The sequence below is a fragment of the Acomys minous genome (genome assembly GCF_964271855.1).
Source record: "Acomys minous genome assembly, chromosome: 1".
Classification (NCBI taxonomy): domain Eukaryota; kingdom Metazoa; phylum Chordata; class Mammalia; order Rodentia; family Muridae; genus Acomys; species Acomys minous.
Window position 1 is genome coordinate 60,112,562 of NC_140483.1, and position 27,526 is coordinate 60,140,087.

Here is a 27,526-nt window from a genome sequence, read left to right on the forward strand (position 1 = left end):
GGGGATGTGATAACCTCCTAAGATCAATTATTGCTTACCTTTAAAATAATATAGCATTGTGTATAATAGCAAGAATTGAAACCACTGAGGTGCTAAGCAGTGAATAAATCATTGAACAAAACCACGAAAGAATATTATACAGCCTTTAAAAGAAGAGTTAGCAGTGTGCAACCTAATATGTAATATTCATTAAGACATTGTGGTATGATAAAGGCTAGCTATGAAAAAAAAGTAAAGATTCAACTGTATGAAACCATATGTATTTATAAAAGAAAGGACATTTTACAAAAGGCACAAAGGAGACAGGGTATGGGTTACGTGGCCTAGAATTTTGCTTTTGCTTTTTCAGTGTTGACATTTTCCTGCTTTTGAAGTTAATGGTCATGTACAAATACTTTAGTTTAAAGACATGAGAAGTAGACAGTGGAGAAAAAGAAAATGATTTTTATTTTAAACAATGCCCCGTGTCTTGTTGCGTTGTTTGGAAAGGTTTCCCTCTCCAGAAACTCAATTGCTTACTCTTAGAAAACACGCACATAAATTTTCTTGTAAACAAGCCAACTTTCCTAATGCATCTCATTAATGCTGCAGGTTTGCTACTCTCCATTTTAATTGCATTTCTCAGAGAACATCGGACAGTAAGGTAGCCAGATAAAGTCTGAATTGATGAAGTGTTTGCCTTTTGTGGGCCAGGGAGATAGTTCATTTTGTAAAGTGCTTGCCAAGGTCAAGAATTGGGTTCCCCAGAAGCCAGGTAAAGAAAGACCAGGCATAGTGGCACAGATTTACAGTCCCAGCACTGGGGAGGCTGAGACAGGAAGGTTCCTGGAGTATGCTAGCTAGTCCACTCTAACCCAATTGCTGAGTTCCAGGTCAGTAAGAAATTAAACTGACTTCTACCCATCCTCCACACACTCACACACAAATGTTTGACTTCTGTGATTAAAACAATATAGCCCCCTTTATAAAAATGCAGTATTGACTTAAAAGTTTTCTCCAAAGCTTGGCGATCCTACTGTGGGGGGGGGGGGGGAGGACACAAGCCACTAGTGTAGTATTGGAGCCTACAATTAAATGAATTTATAGAGATTTTAATGTAATTAAGTTTTCTCCAGACTGTATCTCTAATGGCACAGGGGTTCTTTTACTTAATATACTTGAAAACATAATTCACTTTCATTTTTGCAAAGTCATTTAAATATTACGAATATCACTTTTATATATATTTCCATGGTGACAATATGCTCGCAGTCTATTTAATTTACAGATGATGGGACCAAAATGAAAACCCTCTGAGGACCATAGATCTTCTACAGCAGCATGCTCCCCTTTCAAGATATTAAGTGTGTAAGTTATCTGTGCTTGCAAGAATGGACTTTTGAAGCAGTAATAAATATTGTAAATGATCTGATTGTGAAACTTCAAGAAAATTAAAATCCATAACAAAGAAAGCATTAGAGATACAAAGAGCCATGTGAGAGTAACAATCTTATGTTTAGGGTTCATAACTTAAGCTAATACATTATTAGGGCTGGTAATTAAAGTGAACTAATCTTTTACACGGGAAAATTAAGAGCACAGTTATAGAGTAAAAGTTATATATGAGCTTGAAAACCTGAAATCAATTCTTTCCCATAAATGCATAAGCAACTGTATTCAAGATAGCTGAAGATCTCTAAATACTGTAAGGAGATTCTGTAGTTAACGCCCATAGGCAAAGCTGTTCAGATAATTGTGCTTAAGATTTTTGTACGCACGTGTGCCTGTATGTATGTATGCATGCATGTGGATGCCTCTGGAGGTCAGCAAAAGTGTTGACTCCCTTGAAGCTAGAATTGCAAGTGGTGATGATCCACACGCAATGGATGGGGTACTGAACTTGGGTCCTCTGTAAGAGCAGCAAGGGCTTTTAACCACTGCATCTTCTTTCTAGCATAAGCCAGGTAGTTCTTTTTTGCTCCCAAGCACACATGTAGGTAATCTGTGCAGGAAGATATTTAACAATAAATAGATAATGGGTTTGAACCTTGAAAGAAAGACATATACAAAACTGGTCCAGAGCCTTCCAGCTGAGGGGATCAGCTCCACTTAGATGTCATATTCCATTTCTCAATTGGCAAAGAAGGAGTAGATGTAACCCTGGAAATGATAACTGTAGTTGACAACAACACAGAATTTCTAAAGGATAACGAGTGTCGCTGGCATGGGTGGCAATTAAGCAGAAATGAAAATCTAATGTAAGGGGATGGGGAGATGGCTCAGCTGGTACCAGGACTTACTGCAGACCTAAGTTTGGTTCCCAGCACCTAGGTGATCAGCTCACAGTCACCAGTAACTCAAGCTCCAGATAATCGGTACCCACTTGGGCATGTACACACACACACACACACACACACACACATGCATGCCTGCACACACGCATGCACCGAAGAAGCAAACAAATAAGTAAAATCAATATGAAAGGAATATTCTCCTAAACGCCTGTGGGACAAATGAGCAGCCAGGACACTCTTACCTGTCTTCCAGATGAAGTGATTGTCCTTTCTGCCTTCCAAATGAGCTGCTTGGGACAGCAGGAGAGAAAGCACCAGAAAGAGCTCCCTCATGCTCCTCCGAACCCAGTGAGTGACAGTCAGATCACTCCTTGGAAACATTCTTCAGATTTTCAGCGTCTTCACTTGCCTAATCCTGGAAGCAAGAGAAAGACAGGTGAGTGCCAGGGTTTGGCAATCATGACATGCTCTGACTGCAAGTGACTTTCATGCGACCATATAAGAGACGCCCCATGACATAGTGCTGTATTCCTAATCGTAAGCAAGTTTAGGGGCTATGTTTCATACATTTGCCTCCTTTTGTTTAGATGAGTTCCTTGAGGGGCTCACAACTGAGGAGAGAAATTGACAGACACAAAGAGGAACGAATCTCTCTAACAGCAATGAGTGGAGTGACAAAGGATGAGGCCATTGCTGAGATAAAATGGAGGGAAATACACAAGAGGAGATCCGAGACGAGCCTTAGGGAGACATAAGGGCTTGAGAGAATCAAGAAGCACACATCCAGTGGACAGAACGAGGCACTGAAAGCTAGTTATGTTTGTGCTAGGGGACTGGTGATTAAGTGACAGGCTGTTTTGAAGGACATGAAGGGGAGGGAGAAATGGATGGAGATGAGGTTTGGACTGGCTGGGGACCAAATTGTAAAGGGCTTTGAGCGTCAAGAGGTGGTTTTAAATCAGTAAAGAACTTTTTTTAAATAACTAAGATCAGTGGGCGTCATCACTTACTAGGCCAATTGCAAGTCGGGGCTGTGAGCCTGGTGAAATAGTGCTAGCAGCCATAGATAAGTGAAACTATTAGGAGGGGTTAGAAATAGAATAGAGACTGGGCAGGAAATACTCAGTGCAGGTAAGAGGAAACACTCCAACAGAATGATAAAACATAAAATGAAAACATATGAGTGAAGAGTTGGCACCCATCACCAAAAAGGTGAAACCTCTTGTGACACAGGTTTGAAAGGGAAGATTCAAATAATATGTTTTAAGTGAAGACTTTCATGGGACATGCCCCTTGGGCTAGTGTCCAGATATAAGTGAGTATATGCCATTTGACTCTTTCTGCTTCTGGGTGAACTCACTCATTATGATCATTTCTAGTTCAATCCATTTGTCCACAAATTTCAGGAATTCCTTGTTTTTAATAGCTGAGTAATATTCCATACTGTAAATGTACCAGGGTTTCTTTATCCATTCTTCTACTGAGGGACACTTACCAGGAAAGTGGGATAGATGTGAGGACATCCTATTGGGACTCTAGGTGAGAGAAATGTGGGAGAATGGGGAAATAGAAGGATCCAGAGGGTCCTAGAAACCTAGAAGAAGAAAATTATGATGGGAAGATCCGGGCCCAGGGGTTCGGCTCAAACTATGGCACCAACTGAGGACAATACGTGCAGTAAACATCAAACCCCTACCCAGATCTAGTCAATGGACAGGACATTCTCCACAGATAAGTGGATAGTGTGGAATAACTTTCACATGAACACTGGTACCCCATATTTGAACACGTCCCCTTGATGGGGAGGCCCAGTGGCACTCAGAGGAAGGATAGCAGGCTACCAAGTAGAGACTTGATACCCTATGATCATATACAGGGAGAGGAGGTCCCCCTCAGTCACAGTCATAGGGGAGGGAAATGGGGTGAAAGCATGAGGGAGGGAGGAATGGGTGGATATAATGGATGGGATAACAATTTAGATATAATATGCATGAATTAATAAAAAACAAAAACACAAATAATGTTTTAGAAATAATATGGAATTTGATATATCATATATACATATGTGTGTGTATATATATAATATATATATTTTTTTTTGTGGAGTGTTTTTTCATTGGTAGAGACAGAACCCAGGGTCATTTGCAAGCTGAACAAATGCTGCTTTATCTATTTGCTACAATCCCAGTACCAGATAGAATTTTCTAAAAACAAAGAAAAATAAACCTAGAGCCAAAAGGAACTAAAATAAGATTGATATTTGATTATGAAAAAATATATAAACACATGCGTATGTGCACATTGGCATATGTATGTATAGATAGATGCATACATGCATACATATATGTATACATACATACATACATACTTGGAAATTCAAAAGCCTGCAGAGCATAAAAGTATCACAGATAAAATAAGTACCTCTTACATCTATCAAAATTACCAAAGACAAGTGGGGACTCTGACTCTAAGCATCCTACTGACCAATGAGAAAGAAATAGACACTACAATCCTGAAGTCCTTACATGCAATGTGATACAAGACACCTCTTGTGAGGATCCGTTCTGATTACAGAGAGAACCTGGGATTCTCTAGATTCTCAGTGTAGCATTTGCTAGATCGGGCTTATGTGCTGACACACCTGTGGAGGGTTGTCTTGTTGCATTGGCAGATATGGGAAGACCTATTCTGAAAATGAGTGACACATATCCTTCGTTCGGGTCCCTACACTGAACCAGACTAGAGCACAAAAGGTTCGGTGGGCATTATGCACATGTGCAGAGTCATCTCTGCTCCTGGTTGCGGCTGTGACTCACAGGTTTCAGGTTTCTGCTGTGGTCTCCACAGCGATGGACTGTAACCTGGATCTGTGAGCTAAAATAAACCTTTCTCTGTTAAGTTGCTTATTCCCAGGGTATGTTTTTTTTTTTTTTTAATCACAGCATCAGAAAGGAAACCAGGGCATCCATCTTTGTTTGTTTCCTGGTAAGGAGCCATTGCCCTATTACTACCCACTTATAGAACTCACCCAGCGCCCCTTATAGATACAGGTGATGCTGAATGATCCCTCACCGGATAGAACAGAAAATGACAATTGCCACCTGATGCAGTCTCATGGCACTCCAAGGATACACTAAGCGTACAGTGGTGAACCACAAATGAGTTTAAAAAATGTTCTAGAAGGAGCAGGGCAATGAACTCTGAGTCCACAGCTTCTGGTGGCCTGCCTCCAGCCAGGGATGGATCATAGTGGGTTTTTTATTATTAATTTATTCTTGCTACATCTCAATGGTTATCCTATCCCTTGTATCCTCCCATTCTTCCCTCCCTCCCATTTTCCCCTTACTCCCCTCCCCTATGACTGTGACTGAGGAGGACCTCTTCCCCCTTTATATGCTCATAGGGTATCAAGTCTCTTCTTGGTAGCCTGCTGTCCTTCCTCTGAGTGCCACCAGGTCTCCCCATCCAGGGAACATCACACGTACTCTGGTGCCTCATATTTGACCATAGTGTTTTAAAAGACGACCCAAAGCCTCGCTTTGGATTTATGTATCACATACCAGAATCCAGGGGAGTAAAAGTGGAGGGTTCTGGCTGAAATAAAACAAATCCACTCGTTGGCTGTTTATTCTCAAGAGTGGCCTGTTAGTAGATTTCATGACTCCTTGGAGGCACTACTAGACTCGGCTCTAAAACTTCTGTCCTTGGACACTGAACTGAGTGCACATCCTTGATAGCAAGAGCCAGGAACACAATTTATCACAGCTGTGCTTCTTCTAAAGTCTGGGCAACATGGACACTAAATTACAGTGTACTCTAAGGTCACTAAAAGTTCGTGTGTGTGTGTGTGTGTGTGTGTGTGTGTGTGTGTGTGTGTGTGTGTGTGTGTGTGTGTAGCAGAAAAAGAGATTCCTTCTCAAGGAGAAACACTCTGAAATCAGTAGGATGTTCTGGGTGTGAGTTCTTTTCCTGGACCCCAGTGGTTAGTGTTTTGGGCAACATGCATAGGTGAGCATGTTCTAACTGCCTGCTTTGTGAATACCACACGCACCATCACTGGGAGGCATGTTTTCCCTCCCACTCTGTTGGTGAGGAGAGACTGCTATCTTCAGAGCTGGGACTTGACAGAGCTAGAAAGGGTCTTAAAGAGACAGAATACATCCCCAGATACTCTCTTTTGCCTCAATTTCTCAAAAGCCATGAATAAGAAACACATGTACCATGCCTAGATATATCGTGATACGTTAATATCTGCCCAGGTCTTTTGTCTCAATAGACACTTCCGCTAAATCCAAACTGCTATTTTACTCAGAAAGTAATATAGTAGTTTCTAAACACATGCACACATACATGACACACACACACACACACACACACACACACACACACACACACACACAAAGTATTGTATAATATAAATTTGATCTAGTCTAGACAATGGGGTAAGACATCATCGCCAATTACTCTGCTGAGAAAGTAGAATAGCTACATTTCCCCCTAAAATAGTAAACCTTTCCAAGACTCCTATAAGGGTGAAAATATACCTAGACAAAATCAAATGAGTTGAGTATTATACAATGAGAGGTCTAAGTCAGTACTATGTCAGACTGAGTTTAATAAAATATGATGATTATATTTGAGGGTAAGCTGTGATTGCCAAAGTGAAAAAAAGGACCAATTCTCTACTGAAGCCATGTATTTTCATGAGATGAATTTAGCATGGTATAGGTGGTATTGCCTGTTCTCATTAGTAGGATACATTTGTATGCATCCATCATATGTAAAACTAGATTGGAGTCAGCTGGGCATGGTGGCACATGCCTATAATTCCAGCACTCAGGGAGGCAGAGGCAAATGGATCACTGTGAATTCAAAGCCAGCCTGTTCTACATAGCAACACTAGGACAGCAAAGGCTACACAGAAATATCCTGTCTCAAAAAACCGAGAGCAAACAAAATAACTAGATTCTTGTCACTCAGATGTAAACTGAAAAAAAAGTATATTTTTTCTTTTTAAAATCCCTATAAATAGGAAGCCAGCCAGATATTGGCACTAGATTATGAGTTCTGATGTGACCATGCATAAGCCATAATGACCAGCCAAGGATTCATTCAAGGATTCAAATTAATATTTTCCCTTGTACATCAATCTTCGAATCTTACTTAGAAAAATAGTATTGCCATACAGCTTACTCTGAGCCTTTATCTCATCACTGGCCTAAAGTCCACCTGACTCTTCAAAGGGACCCAATGCCTTGAGACCTCCTTCTCTGATTATCTAGGGTAGGACTCTTTCCTCAGAGTCTAACGTCTCCAGGATGAACAGCCTTCATAACCTCTGTGGTCCATGGTCACCATATGACCAAGCTATCACCTATCAACAAGGCATCATAGCAGTATGGCATATAGGAAAGATTACAAATAACAAGATCTAAACAAGACATGTAAGAATGCACAACAGAGGACATTACAGCAATTATATTCCCAAAAGGGACCCACACATTTTGGGTGTTTTCAGTCCTTTTACACTGTACCTAATGATTACTTTTTTTCCCCTCAAAGAAGCTTAAAGGTAAAGTATAGAAAACATGTTTTTATGGAGAGTCACCATAAGTCAAGATGCATCATTTCATATGTAACAAAGGTGGGACACTGCTGGCCTAATGTACCATGTATAATGGACCCTGAACACAATTCTGTTGCTTTTCTCTTCTAAACGCTTGAAACTCAACAAATTATTCTTTGGGCCACACTGGGAGTCATCCTTACATCTGCAACTTGAGAGTTCACTCTGAACAAAAAGAGGGGAAATAGAAGAACAAGAGCCCGTTCCTCTGTTTGTATAACCCCAATGGGAGGAAAATGCCTAAACTGATAAAATATGCTATGCTGGAGATGCCACCCATGATGATATGAATAATTTACATTACAGAGGTCGCAGAATTTCCAAATCAACTTATTTACTATATCTCTTAGCACCCAGGATGTATTTGCAAGAAGAGCGTGAAAATGATGAATACTAAATAAGAAACACAGTTCTCCCTTTTGCCTCAACTTTCTAATCACACAAAGGCCATTTGGCCTAAAAAAAGTGTGTCAGGCTTATGCATTTCATTTCCCAGTAACTGAATTCTTATCATCAGAGTCCTTGAATATTTAAAAGGTACAAAACTTAAAAAAAAAACATAGAAAGTATTCCAGTTTATCATCAGCCTGAAGGAACAGGGATGAGCGGGAGCCACACTGTGCTTATGTGTTTCCCTGTAGCACTCCCTCACACTCTCTGTGGTGAAGACAGCTCATCAAAGATGGCTGATGCATTCTCATTACAGTGTTATGTGTTCTACTTCATCTTTCATAAAGTACTCATCGCATGTTAACTCTACACGTGACACTGACTCAAGGGCACCACTGAAGAGCTGCATGCTAAGTCTTGCGCATACTAGCATTCCAAGTACACACACAGGCACTTCATTGTAGAGATGAGGAAACCAAGGTGTGGGAGAGTGGCACAAGACGTGAAGCTCACAGACATGGTCAGCTGTCTGTGAGGGCCCTCGTTAGTCTTCCTTGAAAGGACAGAGACATGTACTGTTCTTAAGAAGTCATGCAAGAGTCCACGATAAATCAATAAAATGAAGAAGAAGAAGAAGAAGAAGAAGAAGAAGAAGAAGAAGAAGAAGAAGAAGAAGAAGAAGAAGAAGAAGAAGAAGAAGAAATTATTCCACCCTATGTATCCCACAAATGGGAAAAATTGCCTTAGCTATGATAGAATTATGTTATTCTGGGTGCATTATAGCAACACGAGCAATTCCTCATGCCCTCCAAAGTGAAAAATCCGAGCCTTCAAACTTTGTAGGTTCTCTCAGTGGCTTGTGCAAGGCAAACTCTTCTATCATTTTATTTAACTAATAAAAATGTCACAAGCAAATATTCCCTTTTTCTGCAAGAGAGAATAATCATAGGGATACTAAATAATTATTCTAAGATCATCTCAGCTAGAAGGAGTTCAGTGAGCTAGGTCAGGAAAAAGTAATGCAACCACAGCCACCTGTGTTTACTGTTACTCCTGGTGGATCTCTTCAGATCACCCAACTGTTGCGGGCCTCCATAGATATAGAGAGTCCATCTCATACTAAGCTAAATTCTCAGAAATAGCTTCAGAGTCTAATGTCCTAGACACATATAGACCACAATGTCTCACCCCATGTTTCATTGGTTAGCACCCAGCCAGGACCAAGACCTGTCAGCTCTTGAGTGAGCTCTGATTGGCTGGCCTAGGTCCAGGCTGAGCTATCAAGGAAAACACCTGAGACACTTCAGATGTACGAAGTCACTTATGATATACCAGGTGTGAAATATAGTATAAAATGTACAGTGAATTCAATAGCTGATTGGATGTCCATTACCATCACCTTAATTTGTGAGGGATTTTGGGAGGTTTTTGTGTGTGTGTGTTTGCTTTTTGGGTTTTGTATTTTTTTTTAAAGTTGCTCTGCTCTACCCTCTGTGATGTGTGTAGTATGGATTCCAAACCCATTGTCTCCAGAATATATCAGTTCTTGAATAAAGGTAATTTTTGTCTGCTTGAAATTGCTTCTCTTCCCTTCCCTTCCCTTCCCTTCTCTTCTCTTGTCTTCTCTTCTCTTCTCTTCTCTTCTCTTCTCTTCTCTTCTCTCCCCTCTTCTCTGTTGTAGTTAATAATAATTATAGGGCTAATAATAATAATTATAGGGCTAATAATAAACATTATTAGGCCAACTGATAAATTAATTGTAACATCTCTCTCTCTCTCTCTCTCTCTCTCTCTCTCTCTCTCTCTCTCTCTCTCTCTCCAGTACAGGGTTTTTCTGTACAGCCTTGGCTGTCCTAGATTTGCTCTGTATGCCAAGCTGACCTCAAACTCACAGAGATCCACCTGCCTCTACCTGCCTGAGTGCTGGTATTATAGGCTGTGCCACCACGCCTGGCTGACAACATGGTTTTCATAGTGGATCATTTCCCAAATTCTCACCCCCTAACATAATAACCTCAGATCTTCAGCATCCTCAGCCATAAAACAAGGACAGTTGTCCAGTAACTCTATTGGGAAAAGTTAGAATAGAGGATTGAACAGAAAGTGTGTCAATATTGTTCTGCTAGACAGTGAGTTATCATTATGGAGTTTCTGGGAAAAAATTATGACTTATCCTCCTCAACATTCAGGAGATCCCTTACTCTGGAGTAAGTAACAACTGGCTTATTCAGTTGGTTTGTTGCTTTTGACATAAGGTTTCATGCCATAACAGGTTGGCCTGGAAACCACTATGTAGTCCATGCTGGCCTCAAAGATCCATCAAACCTTCTGCCTTGGCTTCATGAATGTTAAGGAATATCAAATGTAGCCTTGCCCTGCAGAGATGCATTTTCAGCCTCATGGTCATTGTTACTTTAGATGTACCTTTGAAGAGTTAAGAGCAAGCTGTACTGAGAGTCTAATAAAATCTTCCTACTGACCTTCTTAAGGATAAAACATATATCATCTCTATTTCATGGCAGTATGGTCCTGGTCTAGCAATGGCACAATACTTAGTTAACTGTCCCCTGGCTTTTAACCACTAGACACTTCCTTTGCATACCGCCTTTACAGAGTGCATACTGGCACTCTCTGTGGCTCACTGAAGAATCCTAATAACATCACATGTAAGCATATAAATATTTGTATGCTATATATATGTGTGCGTATGTATTTGTGTTTGTGTTCAAAGTGCTTAGTTCTCTCTATTAGTAACTGAAATATTTTACATCATAAAATAAAGCACAGAAAATTCTGAAAAATATTTACATTAATAACATACCTCCCCTCAAATAAACTTTTTCCAGAGAATATAGTGTATTTTAATGGTGGAGGGCTTGAAATGGGATTTCTAACCAAAAATACAACCTATCAGTAAATGAAGATACTTCCGTATTCCCCATTTCTCTCAGAACTACAGATTTTAAAATATATCCTGGTTAAGAAAACAAAAGAAAATCATATTTTCAGATGTGCTAGTGGTAGCCCAGCCATGACACAGTTCTGGCAAATGATTTATAGGCTGCAGGGTCAAAGCTATGGATACCACCCGTGTTCAATAAGAAAGACAGTTCGCTGAAAGAAAAAGAACAGGCCCTAGCAACTGGCTTCTTCTCTACAAAATGAGAATGTCATCTTCAGACTAAAGATGGATGTTACACCCTGAGCGTGAAGGAGGAGGATGTGGAAGAATCCTAAGACTCTACTTTCTTCATCCAAGTGCAACTATGATCCAAGACTGCCAACTTTAAAATGATTTTCAAGAAAAACCTGCTTTTTACTAGCCCAAGGGGCATGTCCCATGAAAGCCTTCACTTACCAGGAAACTGGGACAGAGGGGAGAACATCCTATTGGGACTCTAGATGACAGAAGCATGGAGAATAGCAAAGTAGAAGGATCCAGAGGGTCCTAGAAACCTACAAGAAGAACATTATGATAGGCAGATTTGGGCCCAGGGGTCCCACTCAAACTAAGGCACCAACCAAGGACAATACAGGTGGTAAACTTTAAACCCCTACCCAGATCTAGCCAATGGACAGAACATTCTCCACAGTAGAGTAGAGAGTGGGATATTACTTTCTCACATACTCTGGTGCCTCACCTTTGACCATGTCCCCTGGAGGGGGAGACCTGGTGGCACTCAGAGGAAGGAGAGCAGGTTACCAAGAAGAGACTTGATACCCTATGAGCATATACAGGGGGAGGTAATCCCCCTCAGGCACAGTCATAGGGGAAGGGAATAAGGGGAAAATGGGAGGGAGGGAAGAATGGGAGGATACAAGGGATGGGATAACCATTGAGATGTAACAAGAATAAATTAATAAAAAATTTAAAAATAAATAAATAAATAAATAAATAAATAAATAGAAAGAAAAACCTGCTTTTGCTCTGACACTCCTCTCTCTGCGTTCTTATAGCATAAGCTGAAGGCATGTCCCATGTCCTACAGAGTCTGAGGCATTTGAAGCAGAGGGTCTGTTCATAAACAACAGTTTGTTTGGCTGTCTCTATTGCTTCTACAGATTGAAACACACCTCACACGTGATTCAAGGAATGATACTGAAATTTTCTGCTGAACCTGAACACAAACAACCCTGATTTTGTGAAGACCAGGCTAATATCTTCTCCGTACTGACTTCCTCATCTACATGCATCTTTGGACACGTTACAAAAGTATTATTCCTTGATATAAAGGGATACTTCATATAAGTGAAAAGGGAGAGGGATACAATCTGAGACGTAAAGGGGACAAATTTTAAAAAATAATCTTTTTTAAGAATATGATAACTACATACAAGGAAACCATAGGAACTGGTTTGTTTTCCTTGGTCAATCTGAGGCTGCTGACCAAAAATAAGGAGTAATTATTTTTGTAAGCTAATTCAGTTTCCCCTATGAAAATAAACTGCTTCAAATATCCAGGGTAAGATAAGAACATATTAGAGAAACAACTATCTAATTTTTTTCTATACCCTATAAAATTTGAGACCTCTTTAAAACAATTATTGTAGTTTTATAATCAACTGGCCACCGCCTCATAGAGAATCATGAAATCTTTTTATGACTTCATAGAGCCTCCCCCACTTTCTTCACTCGGGACAAGTTGTGAAACTTTTGTGTCGGCTCCTTCTTTCTGGCATCCTCTCTGTGGCCTACACCATTCACACATCCTCCTCATTTTAACATTCGTAGTTGTGTGGTTCTGGCTCTGTCCTCAGATTCCTTCCCTTTCCCACTTTGTTCGCCATCCAAGGGGAGCTTATTTGGTCCCCCAGCTTTAAATAGCACTTGTCTCAATTCTCTATTCTCCACATTTGTTCCTGTATCTCCAGCCATGACTTCTTCCCTGATCTGGACCATACACCTACCACTATGTATCTCCACATGGATAACTGAGACCCAATTCTCGCATATTAACAGTCAGTGTTTCCTCTGCAACCATAGGCCAGTTCTCACTCAGTGTTCCCATGTCAATAACTGTCACGTGTCACCAGGACAGGCCCAGTAGCTCATCACGACATCCTATTTTTCTCTCAGATTCCCACGTCAATGCATCTGCAGATCTAGTTTCTAATGGGTCAATAGAAAACATGGCCATTTTAGGGATGTCTTTGGGTTTAAGTTTGAAATCTCCTTTCCATGCTTAGAAAACCCAATTTCATAGTTACACAACTCTGTGCCCTTGAGCTGGCAATTTGTTTTACTTTTTGTAAATAATCTTACTCTACCTGGCCCCAAATCATAACAATAGAAAAAGCAGAACATTGCCTATACTTTTTCTCAATATGAAGACACTTCAAGGAAGGTAAATAAAAAATTTAATCATTGAAGAGAAACAACATAGCATAGCCAATAAAGAATATATGTATATACATATACATATATATGTAAATGTGTGTATATATTATACAGAGTTTGAAAGAATCTAGGCTAACCATAAACTAAAAATTAATATATTTTAAAAACCTTAGAGATGGTAAGAAAATTAATATAAATATCTCTGTAGGTAGCTTAAATAAATTAAAAAGATATGTAATTGTGTCTATTTTGTAATGTATCTTCCTTCAAGGAGAATAGATGAACTTAATAATTACTTTTTATATATGTAGTTTACTAAACACACACGTGTGAACGTTGCAGAATAATATGTGTGGGCTTACAACCAGTTGCACTAAAGACTCATTTAAAATCCAGGTTTGGAAGACTGTGTGAATGAGATAAATTTCTCCTTTCAAATGATGTTGACCTTTAGAATTAAAAATGCTTAATTACTCATTAATATTTTCTATAATGTAAGATTCTAAATATTTAATGCCAGGACAATTATCTGGTTAAACTGTAAGTACGGCTTTGTGTTTTCCTGATTAATTATGCATCTAATGTCGCAAGGGAAGCAATTGAAAAATGTGTCCACAGTTGACATCAAAATAATAACATGTTTATAAGCCTATGAAATTCTTAAGCAGTTACTCCCATTATCTTTTATAAGCTTTCACTTATTATGGCTCCGTGTCAACCATTAAGAAGACGCTCACTAGATTCAAGAAATTTAGTGGAACCCTCCCCATATTGTATCCCGAATCAGCAGAGTCAAACCTGAAGGGAAATAAGTAGAAATGAAAAATAAAGTCTTAGGCTTTTTAAAAGAAAAATTATTGTAGTGAGAACATCCATCAAAGAAGACAGATTGTGTTCTTTTAAAGAGCATCTTCAAATTGACCATGTTTGAGTGCACGGACATGTGTGGGGATGCTGGCTTATTTTGCCATTAGTTTAAAATCAGGATAGAAAATGCTAAGTACTGGGGGAGAGATCCAAGATGGTGGCGCTGATCACACTCTGCTTCTGATCAGCAGGACAAACCAGGACTGTACAGTGACCTGAAGACCAAACTGAGAGCAGCAAAATACTAGTGCTGCTGATTCCCAGGTGAGAGGGGTCCACACAGTGTGGAGAATGGGTTGGTCCGAACCCTGGCCACCTAGCTAACCCACAGAAAAGTCCTGGGGGACAACCCCCATGAGCCACCATCTTGATAAAGAGTGTGAGACACCCATGCAGCTTTGGGCTCTCTCCACCTGAGGTCTGCTACTTACTGGATCTGAGACACAGAGCAGACAGGCAGAGATGAGTCCTGGCACTGGTCACACTTGACATTAGCTGCCATCCTACAAGCAGATTCAGGCATGGATCTCTCTCTCTCTGCCTGCCAGCTGCTTACCAGCCTAGTCCATCTGGGTCACAGAGCAGATAGGCAGAGCCCTGCCATCTCCAAAAGGACTGTAGGGCACGTGAGCACCTTTGGGCTTAGAACTCTATCAGCCTATTCCTCTCCTGCCTGACCCAAATGGGATATTGACAAGGAACCCAGATGAGCTGAGATGGGTGCAGGCTTCAATGTCCACAATCCTGAGGAGGCCTCTGGGAAGCCATAGAAAACAACCTTTTGCTTGGAGCTCTCATTGCTTGCTCCCAAACTGCATGGCCCATATGGGATACAGACAGCAACCCCATTGGAGCAACCTCTAGGCCTGATAACAGCAGAGACAACTAGATGTCTAGAGGCCAGTACAAGAAGACTATCAACATAACATAGAGCCATATAACACCATCAGAAAGTAGTGATCCAACCATAGCAAGCCATGGAGATATGAACATCCATGAAGCACATGAAGAAGACTTTAAATCTGAGGTTATGAAAATAATAGAGGCCTTGAAATAGGAAAATAAATCACTCAAATAAATTCATGAAAATATATTCAAACACATAAAAGAATTGAATAAGCCTTATAAAGAATTACAAAAAAAAAATACATCCAAACAGATGAAGGAATTGGATAAACCTTATAAAAAATTCCTGAAAAGTACATCCAAATGGGAGAAAGAAATGAATAAAACTACTAAAGACCTAAGGAGGGAATTAGAAGCAACAAAGAAAACACAAGCTGAGGCAATCATAGAGTTGGAAAACATAGCAAAGAGAACAGGAACAAGAGGTGGAAGAGAACATCTCAAGTGTGGAAGATTGAAGATATGATCAAAGTTATTGACACATCAATGAAAGAAAGTATTAAAACTAAAAAGTTCCTGACAGCCAAGAAATCTGGGACACTATAAAAAGACCAAATCCAAGAATAATGGGAATAGAAGGAGAAGACTTCTAGCTCCAAGGCCCAGAAAATATTTTCAACAAAATCGTAGAAGAGAACTACCCCCACCTAAAGAAAGAAATGTCCATAAACATACAAGAAGCTTACAGAACTCCAAATAGATTGGACCAGAGAAGAAAATCCTCCTGCCACATAATAATCAAAACATTAAATGTACAGAACAAAGAAAGAATTTTAAAAGCTGCAAGAGAAAAAGTTCAAGTCACATATAAAGGCAAACCCATCAGAATTACACCTGGCTTCTCAACAGAGACTATGAAAGCTAGAAGGGCCTGGACAGATGTCATGCAAACATTAAGAGACCACAGATGCCAACACAGACTATTATACTCACAAAACTTTCAATCACCATAGATTGACAAAACAAGATATTCTATGACAAAACCAAGTTTAATCAGTACCTAGCCACAAATCCAGCTCTACAGAAGATACTAGAAGGAAAACTCCAATTCAAGGAGGCTGACTACACCCAGGAAAACACAGGAAATAAATAACTCCACATCCACAAATCCAAAAGAAAGGAAACACACACACACACACACACACACACACACACACACACACACACACACGGATGTATGTACACACAGAAATAACATTATACACACTGAGCATTTTGTATTTATATTTTAGGAGTGTGTGTGTGTATGTGTGTGTGTGTATGTGTGTGTGTGTATGTGTCTGTGTGTGTGTCTGTGTGTGTACATGCATGTGTGTATATGTGACAACAATTACAGAAAAAGAGGCCATGAATTTGAAAGATAGGGTGATTAGGAGATCCAAGATGGTACCTCCAAACACACAGGTTATCTGATCTGCAGAACGGAGATTACAGACCAGGATGGGACCTACAGACCACAAGACCTGAAGAGCCCTAGCTAAGTGGGGTCTGCAAATCACAGAGCACAGGTGGGACTGGCCTTGGGCCACCCAACTGGCCCATGGAGGACCAGTGTACAGTCACCAGAAACTGGAACCATACTTGGCAGGGAGTTGCTGTGTGCACCTGGGTACTCCGTATCTGAGACGGAACTGTGGGTGGTGTAACTCCAACTGGGAGCTGTGGGCCCAGAAAAAAAGGAGGAATCTGACCTCAGACCATCCCATGAGTTCTGAGGAAGACCCAGAGGTTGGGGACACACAGACACAAAATCCAAATTCCAGTGCAGCTAAGATTGCTTGTGGCTCTCTGTATCCCTCTATGGCTGATCTGTGGGACGGCTGGCCCAGGAGGACCGGAAAGTGTGGAGCTCAGACCACAGTCCATGGAGGGACCTGGGGCTGACATTGAGGCTCTGGCAGCTGTGGACACACCCTCCAGCCATAGCTTCAAAGCTGCACACTTGGGCTGACTGATCTGAGGCTGCTCTGTCTGATAAGATCAGGTAGAAACCCCTATTCGAGTGGTCTGCTCCTTTACACCTGGGCAGAACTGATTTGCCCTAAATGGACCAGGCAGATGTCTAGTCAGCCAGCATAGCTCAGCTGGGGCTCCCATACTCTGGAGAGGGTCTGAACTGGCCTGAGAGGGATCAGGCAGAAAACTAGTCACCTGCTCCAAACCAGGGAGCCATTCCAGCAAGCTCTGGCAGAGCCTGACCAGCTGGCACAACCCAGCAAGAGTGCACACACACACACACACACACACACACACACACACACACACACACACACACATACACACACACACACACACACACACACACACACACACACACAGAGGGGACTGAACCAGCCTGAAGAGATCGGGCAGAAGCCCAGCCAACTCCCAGAAGCCAGAGGGCAGTACCTGCTCTCTCAAGTGGGACCAATCCTAGGCCCCACAGCCTGGAAGGAGCGGGCAGAATCCTATCCAACGCCACAAACCAGCAGGGGTTCTAGTACTCTAGGGTGGACTGAGACAAAGCTTACAAAGCCCCAGTGCCCTAGGGCAAGGCTTTCAAACCCAGCCAAAGGCAGAATAACCAGCTTTATCTACACTACCTAGAATTGATCCTTGGGCTGCAGAGCACCAGCACCTACCTCTGCTGACCCAGTGAAGAGCCCGGAGTGTAGAATAAAGTCCCCTGTACTGAAACTAGATCACCTGCCTGATCCAGGGAAGGACACCAGAAACTACCTCTCAGTGTCAGAGATAGCAAGATTGCTAGAGCTCAGCATAAAGACATAAACAGCAAAACCCAAAACAATATGGTATCTTCAGGTCTCAGCTATTCCAAAGAAATCAACCGTGAGAACTCAAACACAATAGAAACACAAGAAAATGACCTCAAATCCATGGTAATAAAGATGATAATGGAGGAAATAAATAAAATCTATAGACAAATGCAGGAAGATGTAGCCAAACAGATTGAAGACATTAAAGAGGCCCAAACAGATTGAAGATATTAAAGAGGCCCAAGCAATGTGACAAACTACAATCAAAATTACATAGGAAATAGATAACTACACCATTTCAAAAACACAATCACACAAACACTCTACTGCAAGGGTCACTGGTCATTGGTATCTCTCAACATCTATGGTCTCAATTCTCCAATAAAAAGACACAGACTAACTGAATGGATGCATAAATAAGGCTCAACATTCTTCTACATTCAAGAAACACATCTCAGCCACAAGGATAAACATTACCTCAGGGTAAAAGGCTGGAAAAAGGTACTCCAAGAAAATGGACACAGGAAGCAAGCTGGTGTGGCCATTTTAATATCTAATAAAAATAGGCTTTCAACCAAAATTAATCAAAGAAGATGAGGAAGGACACTTCATACTCATCAATGGTAAAGTCAACCAAGAAGACATCAGAATTCTGAACATCAATGCTCCCAATACAAGGGCACCTACATTTCTAAAAGAAATATTAACAAACTTTACTCCATATATCGACCCACACACATTGATAGTAGGAGACTTCAACACCCCATTTTCACCAAAGGATAGGTCAATGAAACAGAAACTAAATCGAGAAACAATGACATTAAGCAATGTCATGAATCAAATAGATCTAACAGATATCTACAGAACTTTTCACCCCAATACAAAAGATTGTACATTCTTCTCAGCACCCCATGGAACCTTCTCCAAAATTTATCATAAAATAGGTCACAAAACAAGCCTCAATAGATACAAGAAGATTGAAATAATACCTTGTATCCTATCAGATCACCATGGACTAAAGCTGCACTTCAACAACAGAAACAACAAAAAGCCTACACACACATGGAAACTAAACAACTCTCTACTTAATGACACCTGGGTCAGGGAAGAAATAAAGAAATTAAGGATTTCCTTCAATTCAATGAAAACGAAGAAACAACATACCCAAACTTATGGGACATATTGGGAGTAGTGCTAAGAGGAAAATTCATAGCACTAAGTACCTTCATAATGAAACTGGAAACATCTCATATAGGCAACTTAATGACACATCTGGAAGCCTTAGAAAAAAAGAAGCAGAAACACCCAAAAGGAGTAGATGGCTGGAAATAATGAAACTTAGGCCTAAAATCAATAAATTAGAAACAAAGAGAACAATTCAAAGAATCAACAAAACCAGGAGCTGGTTCTTTGCGAAACCAACAACGTAGATGAACTGTTAGCCAAACTAACTAAAAGACAGATAGACAATATCCAAATCAACAAAATCAGAAATGAAAATGAAGACATAACAATAGGCACTGAAAAAATACAAAGAATCATAAGGTCCAACTTCAAAGGCTTCTTTGCCACAAAATTTGAAAATCTAAGGGAAATGGACAGATTTCTTGATCATTTCCACTTACCAAAGTTGAATCAAGATCAGATAAACAAATTAAATAGTCCTATTTCTCCTACAGAAATAAAAGTGCTTATGAATAGTCTCCCAACTAAAAAAAGCCAAAGGCTAAATGATTTTAGCTCAGAATTCAATTAGACCTTCAAAGAAAAACTAATACCAATGCTCTTTGAGCTACTATAAAGAATAAAAATGGATGGAACATTACCAAACTCCTTCTATGAGGCCATAGTCACCTTACTATCTAAACCCCACAAAGAAAGAGAATTTCAAACTAATGTCTTTTATGAACATTGATGCAAAAATACTCAATAAAATACTTGCAAACCGAATCCAAGAACACTTCAAAGATATCATTCACCATGACCAACTAGACTTCATCCCAGGCATGCAGGGATAGTTCAATATATGAAAATCCACCAATGTAATATACCATATAAATAAATTGAAAGAAGAAAAACACATGATCATCTCCTTAGATGCTGAAAAAGCTTTTGACAACATTCAAAACTCACTCATGTTTAAAGTTTTGGAAAGATCTGGGATACAAGGCACATACCTCAACATAATAAAAGCTATATACAGCAAGCCAATAGCCAACATCAAATTGAATGGAGAGAAACTCGGGGAAATTCCTCTAAAATCAGGGACAGACCAGACAAGGCTGGCCATTTTCTCCATATCTCTTCAATATAGTTCTTGAAGTACTAGCCAGAGAAATAAGACAACAAAAGGAGATCAAGGGGTACAAATAGGAAAGGAGGAACAAATTATCTCTGTTTGCAGATGATATAATAGTGTACATAAGTGACCACCAAAATTCCACCAGAGAACTCCTATAGCTGATAAACACCTTCAACAAAGTGGCTGGACACAAAATTAACTCAAACAAATCAATAGCCTTTCTGTGTACAAACAACAAATGTGCTGAGAAAGAAATTAGGGAAGCTAAACACTTCATGATAGCCACAAGCAATATAAAATATCTAGGAATAACTTGAACCAAGCAAGTGAAAGACTTGTTTGAAAAAAATTTGAAATTTCTGAAAAGGAGACTGAAAAAGACATCGAAAGATGGAAAGATCTCCCTTGTTCATGAATCAGAAGAATTAACATAGTAAAAATGGCCAAGTTACCAAAGGCAATTAACAGATTCAATGCAATCCCTATCAAAAGACCTACACACATTTTGAAAGACATTGAAAGATCAATTCTCATTTTCATATGAGAAAAACAAAAAAAACCCAGAGTATCCTGTAAAAAAACAACAACAACAACGATCCTCCAGAGGAATCTCCATTCCTGATCTCAAGCTGTACTATAGAACAATAGTAATGAAAACAGCATGGTACTAGCATAGCAACAGGCTGGTTGATCAATGGAACGAAACTGAAGACCCAGAAATAAATCCACACACATTTGAACACTTGATTTTTGACAAAGAAGCCAAATCTATTCAATGGAAACATGATAGCATCTTCAACAAATGGTGCTGGTCTAACTGGATGTCTACATATAGAAAACTGCAAGTAGACCCATATTTATCACCTTGTACAAAACTCAAGATCTCAATATCAAACCAGAGACACCAAGTCTGTTAGAAGAAAAAGTAGGGAAGATTTTGAAATGCATTGTCACAAGAGACAACTTCCTGAACAGAACTCCAATAGCCCAGGCCTTAAGAACAACAATTAATAAACAGGACCTCATGAGGCTAAGAAGACTCTATAAGGCAGAAGACACTGTCAACAGAACTAAGCAACAGCCTTCAGACTGGGAAAAGATCTTTACCAACCCTACCTCTGAAAAAGGTCTAATGCCCAACATATATAAAGAGCTCAAGAAATTAAACACCACCAAACCAAATAACCCAATTAAGAAATGAGCTTCAGAACTAAACAGAGAATTCTTAACAGAGGAATATCGAATGTCTGAGAAACAAATAAATGCTCAACATCCTTAGTCATAAGAGAAATGCAAATCAAAATGACTCTGAGATTCCATCTTCCACCTATCAGAATGGCTAAGATCAAAAACTCAAGTGACAGTACATGCTAGTGAGGATGCAGAGAAAGGAAAATGTACTCCCTTCATTGCTGGTCGGAGTACAAACTTGTACAACAACTTTGGAAATCAATCTGGTGCTTTCTCATAAAACTGGGACTAGAGCTACATCAAGACCCAGCTATTCCACTCCTTGGAATATACTCACAAGACATTCCACCACACAACAAGGTCATATGCTCAACCATATTCATATCAGCCTTATTTGTAATAGCCAGAACCTGGAAACAACCTAAATGTCCCTCAGTAGAAGAATGGATAAAGAAACTGTGGTACTCCATAGTGTATATGTACCACAGTTTCTTTATCCATTCTTCTATTGAGGGACACTTAGGCTGTTTCCATGTTCTGGCTATTATGAATAAGGCTGCTATGAACATGGTTGAGCAAATTTTCTTGCTGTGTGCTGGAGCATCTTCTGGGTATATTCCAAGGAGTGGAATAGCTGGGTCTTGAGGAAGCCCTATTCCCATTTTTCTGAGATAGCACCAGATAGATTTCCAAAGTGGTTGTACTAGTTTGCATTCCCACCAGCAATGAAGGAGTGTTCCTCTCTCCCCACATCCTCGCCAGCATGTGGTGTCGCTTGAATTTTTGATCTTAGCCATTCTGATGGGTGTAAGATGGAATCTCAGAGTTGTTTTGATTTGCATTTCCCTGATGCTTAAGGAGATTGAGCATTTCTTTAAGTGTTTCTCAACCATTTGATATTCCTCTGTTGAGAATTCTCTGTTTAGTTCCATGCCCCATTTCTCAATTGGGTTCTTTGGTTTGGTGGTGTTTAATTTCTTGAGTTCTTTATATATTTTGGATATTAGACCTTTGTCAGATGTAGGGTTGGTGAAGATCTTTTCCCAGTCTGTAGGCTGTCGCTTTGTTCTCTTGACAGTGTCTCCTGCCTTACGGAAGCTTCTCAGCCTCATGAGGTCCCATTTATTTATTATTGACATTAATGCCTGGGCTGTTGGTGTTCTGTTCAGGAAGTTGTCTCCTGTGCCAATATGTTCCAGGCTCTTTCCCATTTTTTCTTCTAAGTGACTTAGTGTCTCTGGTTTTATGTTGAAGTCTTTAATCCACTTGGATTTGAGTTTTGTACAAGGTGACAAATATGAGTCCAGTATTAAAAACAAGGAATTCCCGAAATTTGTGGATAAATGGATTGAGCTAGAAATGATCATAATGAGTGAGTTAACCCAGAAGCAGAAAGACTCAAATGGTATATACTCACTTATATCTGCATATTAGCCCAAGGGGCATGTCCCACGAAAGCCTTCACTTACCAGGAAACTGAGACAGAGGGGAGGACATTCTAGTGGGACTCTAGATGAGAGAAGCATGGGAGAATGGCAAAGTAGAAGGATCCAGAGGGTCCTAGAAGCCTACAAGTAGAACATTATGATAGGCAGATTTGGGCATAGGGGTCCCGCTCGAACTAAGGCACCAGCCAAGGACAATACAGGCAGTAAACCTTAAACCCCTACCCAGATCTAGACAATGGACAGAACACTCTCCACAGTAGAGTGGAGAGTGGGATATGACTTTCTCACATACTCTGGTGCCTCACCTTTGACCATGTTCCCTGGAGGGGGAGACCTGGTGGAAGGACAGCAGGTTACCAAGAAGAGACTTGATACCCTATGAACATATACAGGGGGAGGTAATCCCCCTCAGGAACAGTCATAGGGGAGGGGAATAAGAGGAAAATGGGAGGGAGGGAAGAATGGGAGGATACAAGGGATGGGATAACCATTGAGATGTAACAAGAATAAATTAATAAAGGAGAAAAAAAGAAACTGTGGTACATTTACACTATGGAATACTTTCAGCTATTAAAAATAAGGACATTCTGAAATTTACAGGCAAATGGATGGAACTAGAAATGTTCATCCTGAGTGAGTTATCCCAGACAGAAAGACTCACATGGTATATACTCACTTATAATTGGACACTAGCTCAAAAGGCATGTCCCATGAAAGTCTTCACTTACCAGGAGATCAGGATAGATGCGGGGACTACCTTTGGGACTCTAGGTAAGGGAAATATGGGAAAATGGGGAAATAGAAGGATCCAGAGGGTCATAGAAACCCACAAGGAAAACATCATGATGGGTGTATCTGAACCCAGAGGGGTCTGCTTAAACTACTGCACCAACCAAGAACAATACAAGCTGTAATCTTCGAACCCTTATTTCGATCTAGCCAATGGACAGGACATTCTCCACAAATGCAGGAGAGCAGGGACTGACTGTGACATGAACTCTGGTGACCCATATTTGACCACTTTCCCTTGGTGGGGAGGCCTAGTGGCATTCAGGAAAAGGATAAGCAGGCTACCAGGATGAGACTTGATAGGCTGTGACCTTACGGTGGGGAAAAAGGTCTCCTTCTGTCAAAGACCTAAGGGAAGGGAAAAGGGTGAAAGAGGGAGGGAGGGAAGAATGTTAAAATAAAAGTGAGGGGATAACAATTGAGATATAATCTGAATAAGTTAATGAAATAAATTTTAAAAATGAATTTGAAAGATAGAGAGGGAGAGAATATGAAAAGTGTTCAAGAGAAGAGTGAAGGAAAGAAATCATAGATGTATTATAGTAAAGAAACTATAATAAAAATAAACACATTACATATGATGTATATATGTACTCATATAAGCATGTATTAAGAAACTAAAAAGGCAACCAATAGAGAGTCAAAAGAGGTGCTGGGTATAAAGGGGATGGTGGTGACGAGAAGGACTTATATGTCATGAGAGTGGGAAGAGGAGGGGGGGGATGGAAGATACAAGGGAAGACAACCAGAAGGTGGAGAACATTGAGCAGGTGAATCTGCTGAAACACACTTGAAAATGCCATAATGATACTTAGCACTTTGTTTTTATTTTCAAGGACCCCACATTTAATTAATTAATTAATTAATTAATTAATTTTACAAAAATATGAGATCAGGTATGCCATGCTTTCTAATGGAGAGTCACTAAGTCACTAAAAGCATCCCAGAAACTCAGCATATTTATTTTATACATCTGCATTGAGGAGGTAGGTTTAGATAATCTCAGGAGAAGATTATTTTATTAAATATTTTTACATACACACTTATATTATTACACATATATACAATAAACTATCTACAGCAAAAAGAACCACAAAACAATAAAGAATTAATACTTATTATTTTCATACTGTTTTGGCTATTTGTATTTGGCAGCCTTGAAGAGAACATCTTTCCTATCTTGGTGAGTCTAAAATTCTGAATGTAAATCAATATCTTGTCATTATCAACTTAAAACATCTATCTAGACCTAAAAACATCTTAACCCCTAAACAACTAAGCTTAATTGTAAAACTAAACTATCTGGTCTTCAACCTTATCAGAGACTGGAGAAGGAATAAAATTAATTATCTGAGTATACAAGGATTGCCAGCTAGCAGCTTTCCAAATGAGAAGATGACAGAGACAGTTTGCTACCTGAGCAGTCACCCAAAACTCTTTATAATGTTGTAGCATCATCTTCATCATTTGGCCCAATATATGTGATAGATATATTTGTGAGGCAAGAACTATTGAGGACTTGCTTACCCTGTCTTGGCAGGCTTTGCCTGTCGACTCTGCCTGCATCCAAGCTTGCCCATTTTTATGCAGAATTATGTCTGTGGTAGAAATGAGGGCATTTTGCTCAGTGGCTTGTTTGCCACATTTGAAGCCACCTCCACAAGGAGGTTCTTTGATGCTCATCGTTTTCTCTGCAGTAGGCTGAATGCTGTCAGGAGTTAACCTGTCTCATTGTAAATGTATTTTTGAAATAAAAAAAAATCTTTAAATGCCATATTCTATATGCCTCTGAGATTTTTGAAGATCTTATCTATTTTACCTTATATGTCTATAGAGTCCTATCTATCTGTCACACCTTGGATGTATATTCTTGTGATAAAAATAGACTAGTAATTGATATGTCCATGATTTGATCAACTAACATTGACTTGTATAACATGTATAACTTATTTATCCTAAACAGCCTGTTGTCATGCCTAGTATTGGAAATCTAGTGAACTAGTTGGGGTTAGTCATCTCATAGATCTTGGAGGAGCACCAACAGTGTCACATTACTAGGCCAGCATAATTCCTAACTACATTCTAAATACTTAGCCTTATACCTACAGATAAGTGTCGTTCTCACACCTCATCAAGGGAACTTCTCTTTTCAACAAATAGCAGTTATTACAGAAAACTGCAACTTGCCAATGAGAATGAAGAGTTGTGGAGCTCAGTCCAAACTGATATCTCTACAACACAACCTTGTCTGGCACCCAAGGCACAGGTATCATTAAAGAAAGATTTTAGGAGCCAGAGAAACAAGGACTTTACTGTGAGATTGTGTCTCCTAGAAATGTTAGAGAAACTACACTAACAAGGTCTAACCGACCTGGTGCTTAGACAATATAAACAAAGCCACCCAGCATAAAGGCAGTTGTTGAGTTGTTGTGAAGTGTATTTCATGTATTATTTCCCTACCTTAATAGCAACCATATGTTTATCTAAACAATTCTACCCACTTTCTGTTTCAAGGGCATGGACAGAAATCAATGACACTAAATAGAAGCCATCCTTCCTTATTGTGTCTCATGACTAATATATCTCTATACACAGAAGCAGATATTTTAGAATTATACATATGTGTGGGTACAGTACAATATTTCCTTATGGGTGCAATCGGCATTTTGATCTACTTAACCATTTATCATTTCTTAATGGTACTAAGCTTCTAACACTTCCTGTCTAGTTATTTAACATACATAATAAATTATTATGAACAATAGTCACCTTACTGGGGTTTATATCGCCATAAATTATTCCTCTTTTCAAAATGTATTCTGATGTCCATTATGTACATCTCTATGTAACCCTCCCTGTGTTTATTGGTCCTTACAAAGAGCACATTCCACAGTCTGTTTTTATTAAATCAAGTGTATTTAGCCATATATGTGAGTGAGAGCATGCTATAGTTGTCTTTCTCTATCTGTCTAATTTCATCACGTAACACAATACTTTCCAGTTCTATCTATATTTTTACAAACAACAAGATTTCATTTCTTTTTATGACTTAATGTTATTTTGAACAAGCCCACCCAGCCTCGAGGCATTGTCATGCAGTACATTTCATCTCTCATTGCCTAGCATGGTACAAATATACCACACGTCCTTTTCTATACGCCCACTGAAACATACCTCAGTTGATTCCACACCTTGGCTATTGTGCATGCTATAGCAGTAAGACAGTATAGATGGGAGGGCAGGCATCTCTTTGGCATGCTTATTCTATTTCCAATGGTATACGCCAGGGAGTACAATAGCTGTGTTAATGTTACTTCCATTTTTGGTTTTCTAAGGTGTCTGTTTGCATAATGGCTACCTTGATTTATATCCCCATAAATAGTGCAAACAAATACTTTTAAAATGATAAACTGGCCAAGTTATCAAACCCAATTTTTTAAAGAGCATTTTTCTCTCAGAGAAAGACAAAAGTTTGCTGGATAACCTGGCAATTTGCCCCTGGAAATTTTACATTTGGAAGTTTAATTACAAACTTAGATAAGTGGATTATAATGAAAGATATCTCTAGTGAGGGAGCCCAGACAGATGCATCGTGAATGCATTAAAGAAAACACCAGAGAGAGAACTTTCCACCAGCAGA

At 39.7% G+C, this 27,526-nt stretch overlaps 1 protein-coding gene across 5 annotated transcripts in view; it reads right to left on the minus strand.

Annotated features, from left to right (window-relative positions):
- Positions 1–27,526, minus strand: part of THSD7B (thrombospondin type 1 domain containing 7B) — an 837,579-nt gene that overhangs the window by 686,720 nt on the left and 123,333 nt on the right. For 4 of the 5 annotated variants that reach the window (XM_084778450.1, XM_084778452.1, XM_084778451.1 and 1 more), the window contains one exon: positions 2,516–2,688. The exons of the other annotated variant lie outside the window; for it this stretch is intronic. In XM_084778450.1, coding sequence (XP_084634576.1) covers positions 2,516–2,654 — 139 coding nt within the window. In that variant the 5' untranslated portion in view covers positions 2,655–2,688. The remainder of the gene's footprint in view (positions 1–2,515; positions 2,689–27,526) is intronic. 5 annotated transcript variants of the gene reach the window in all.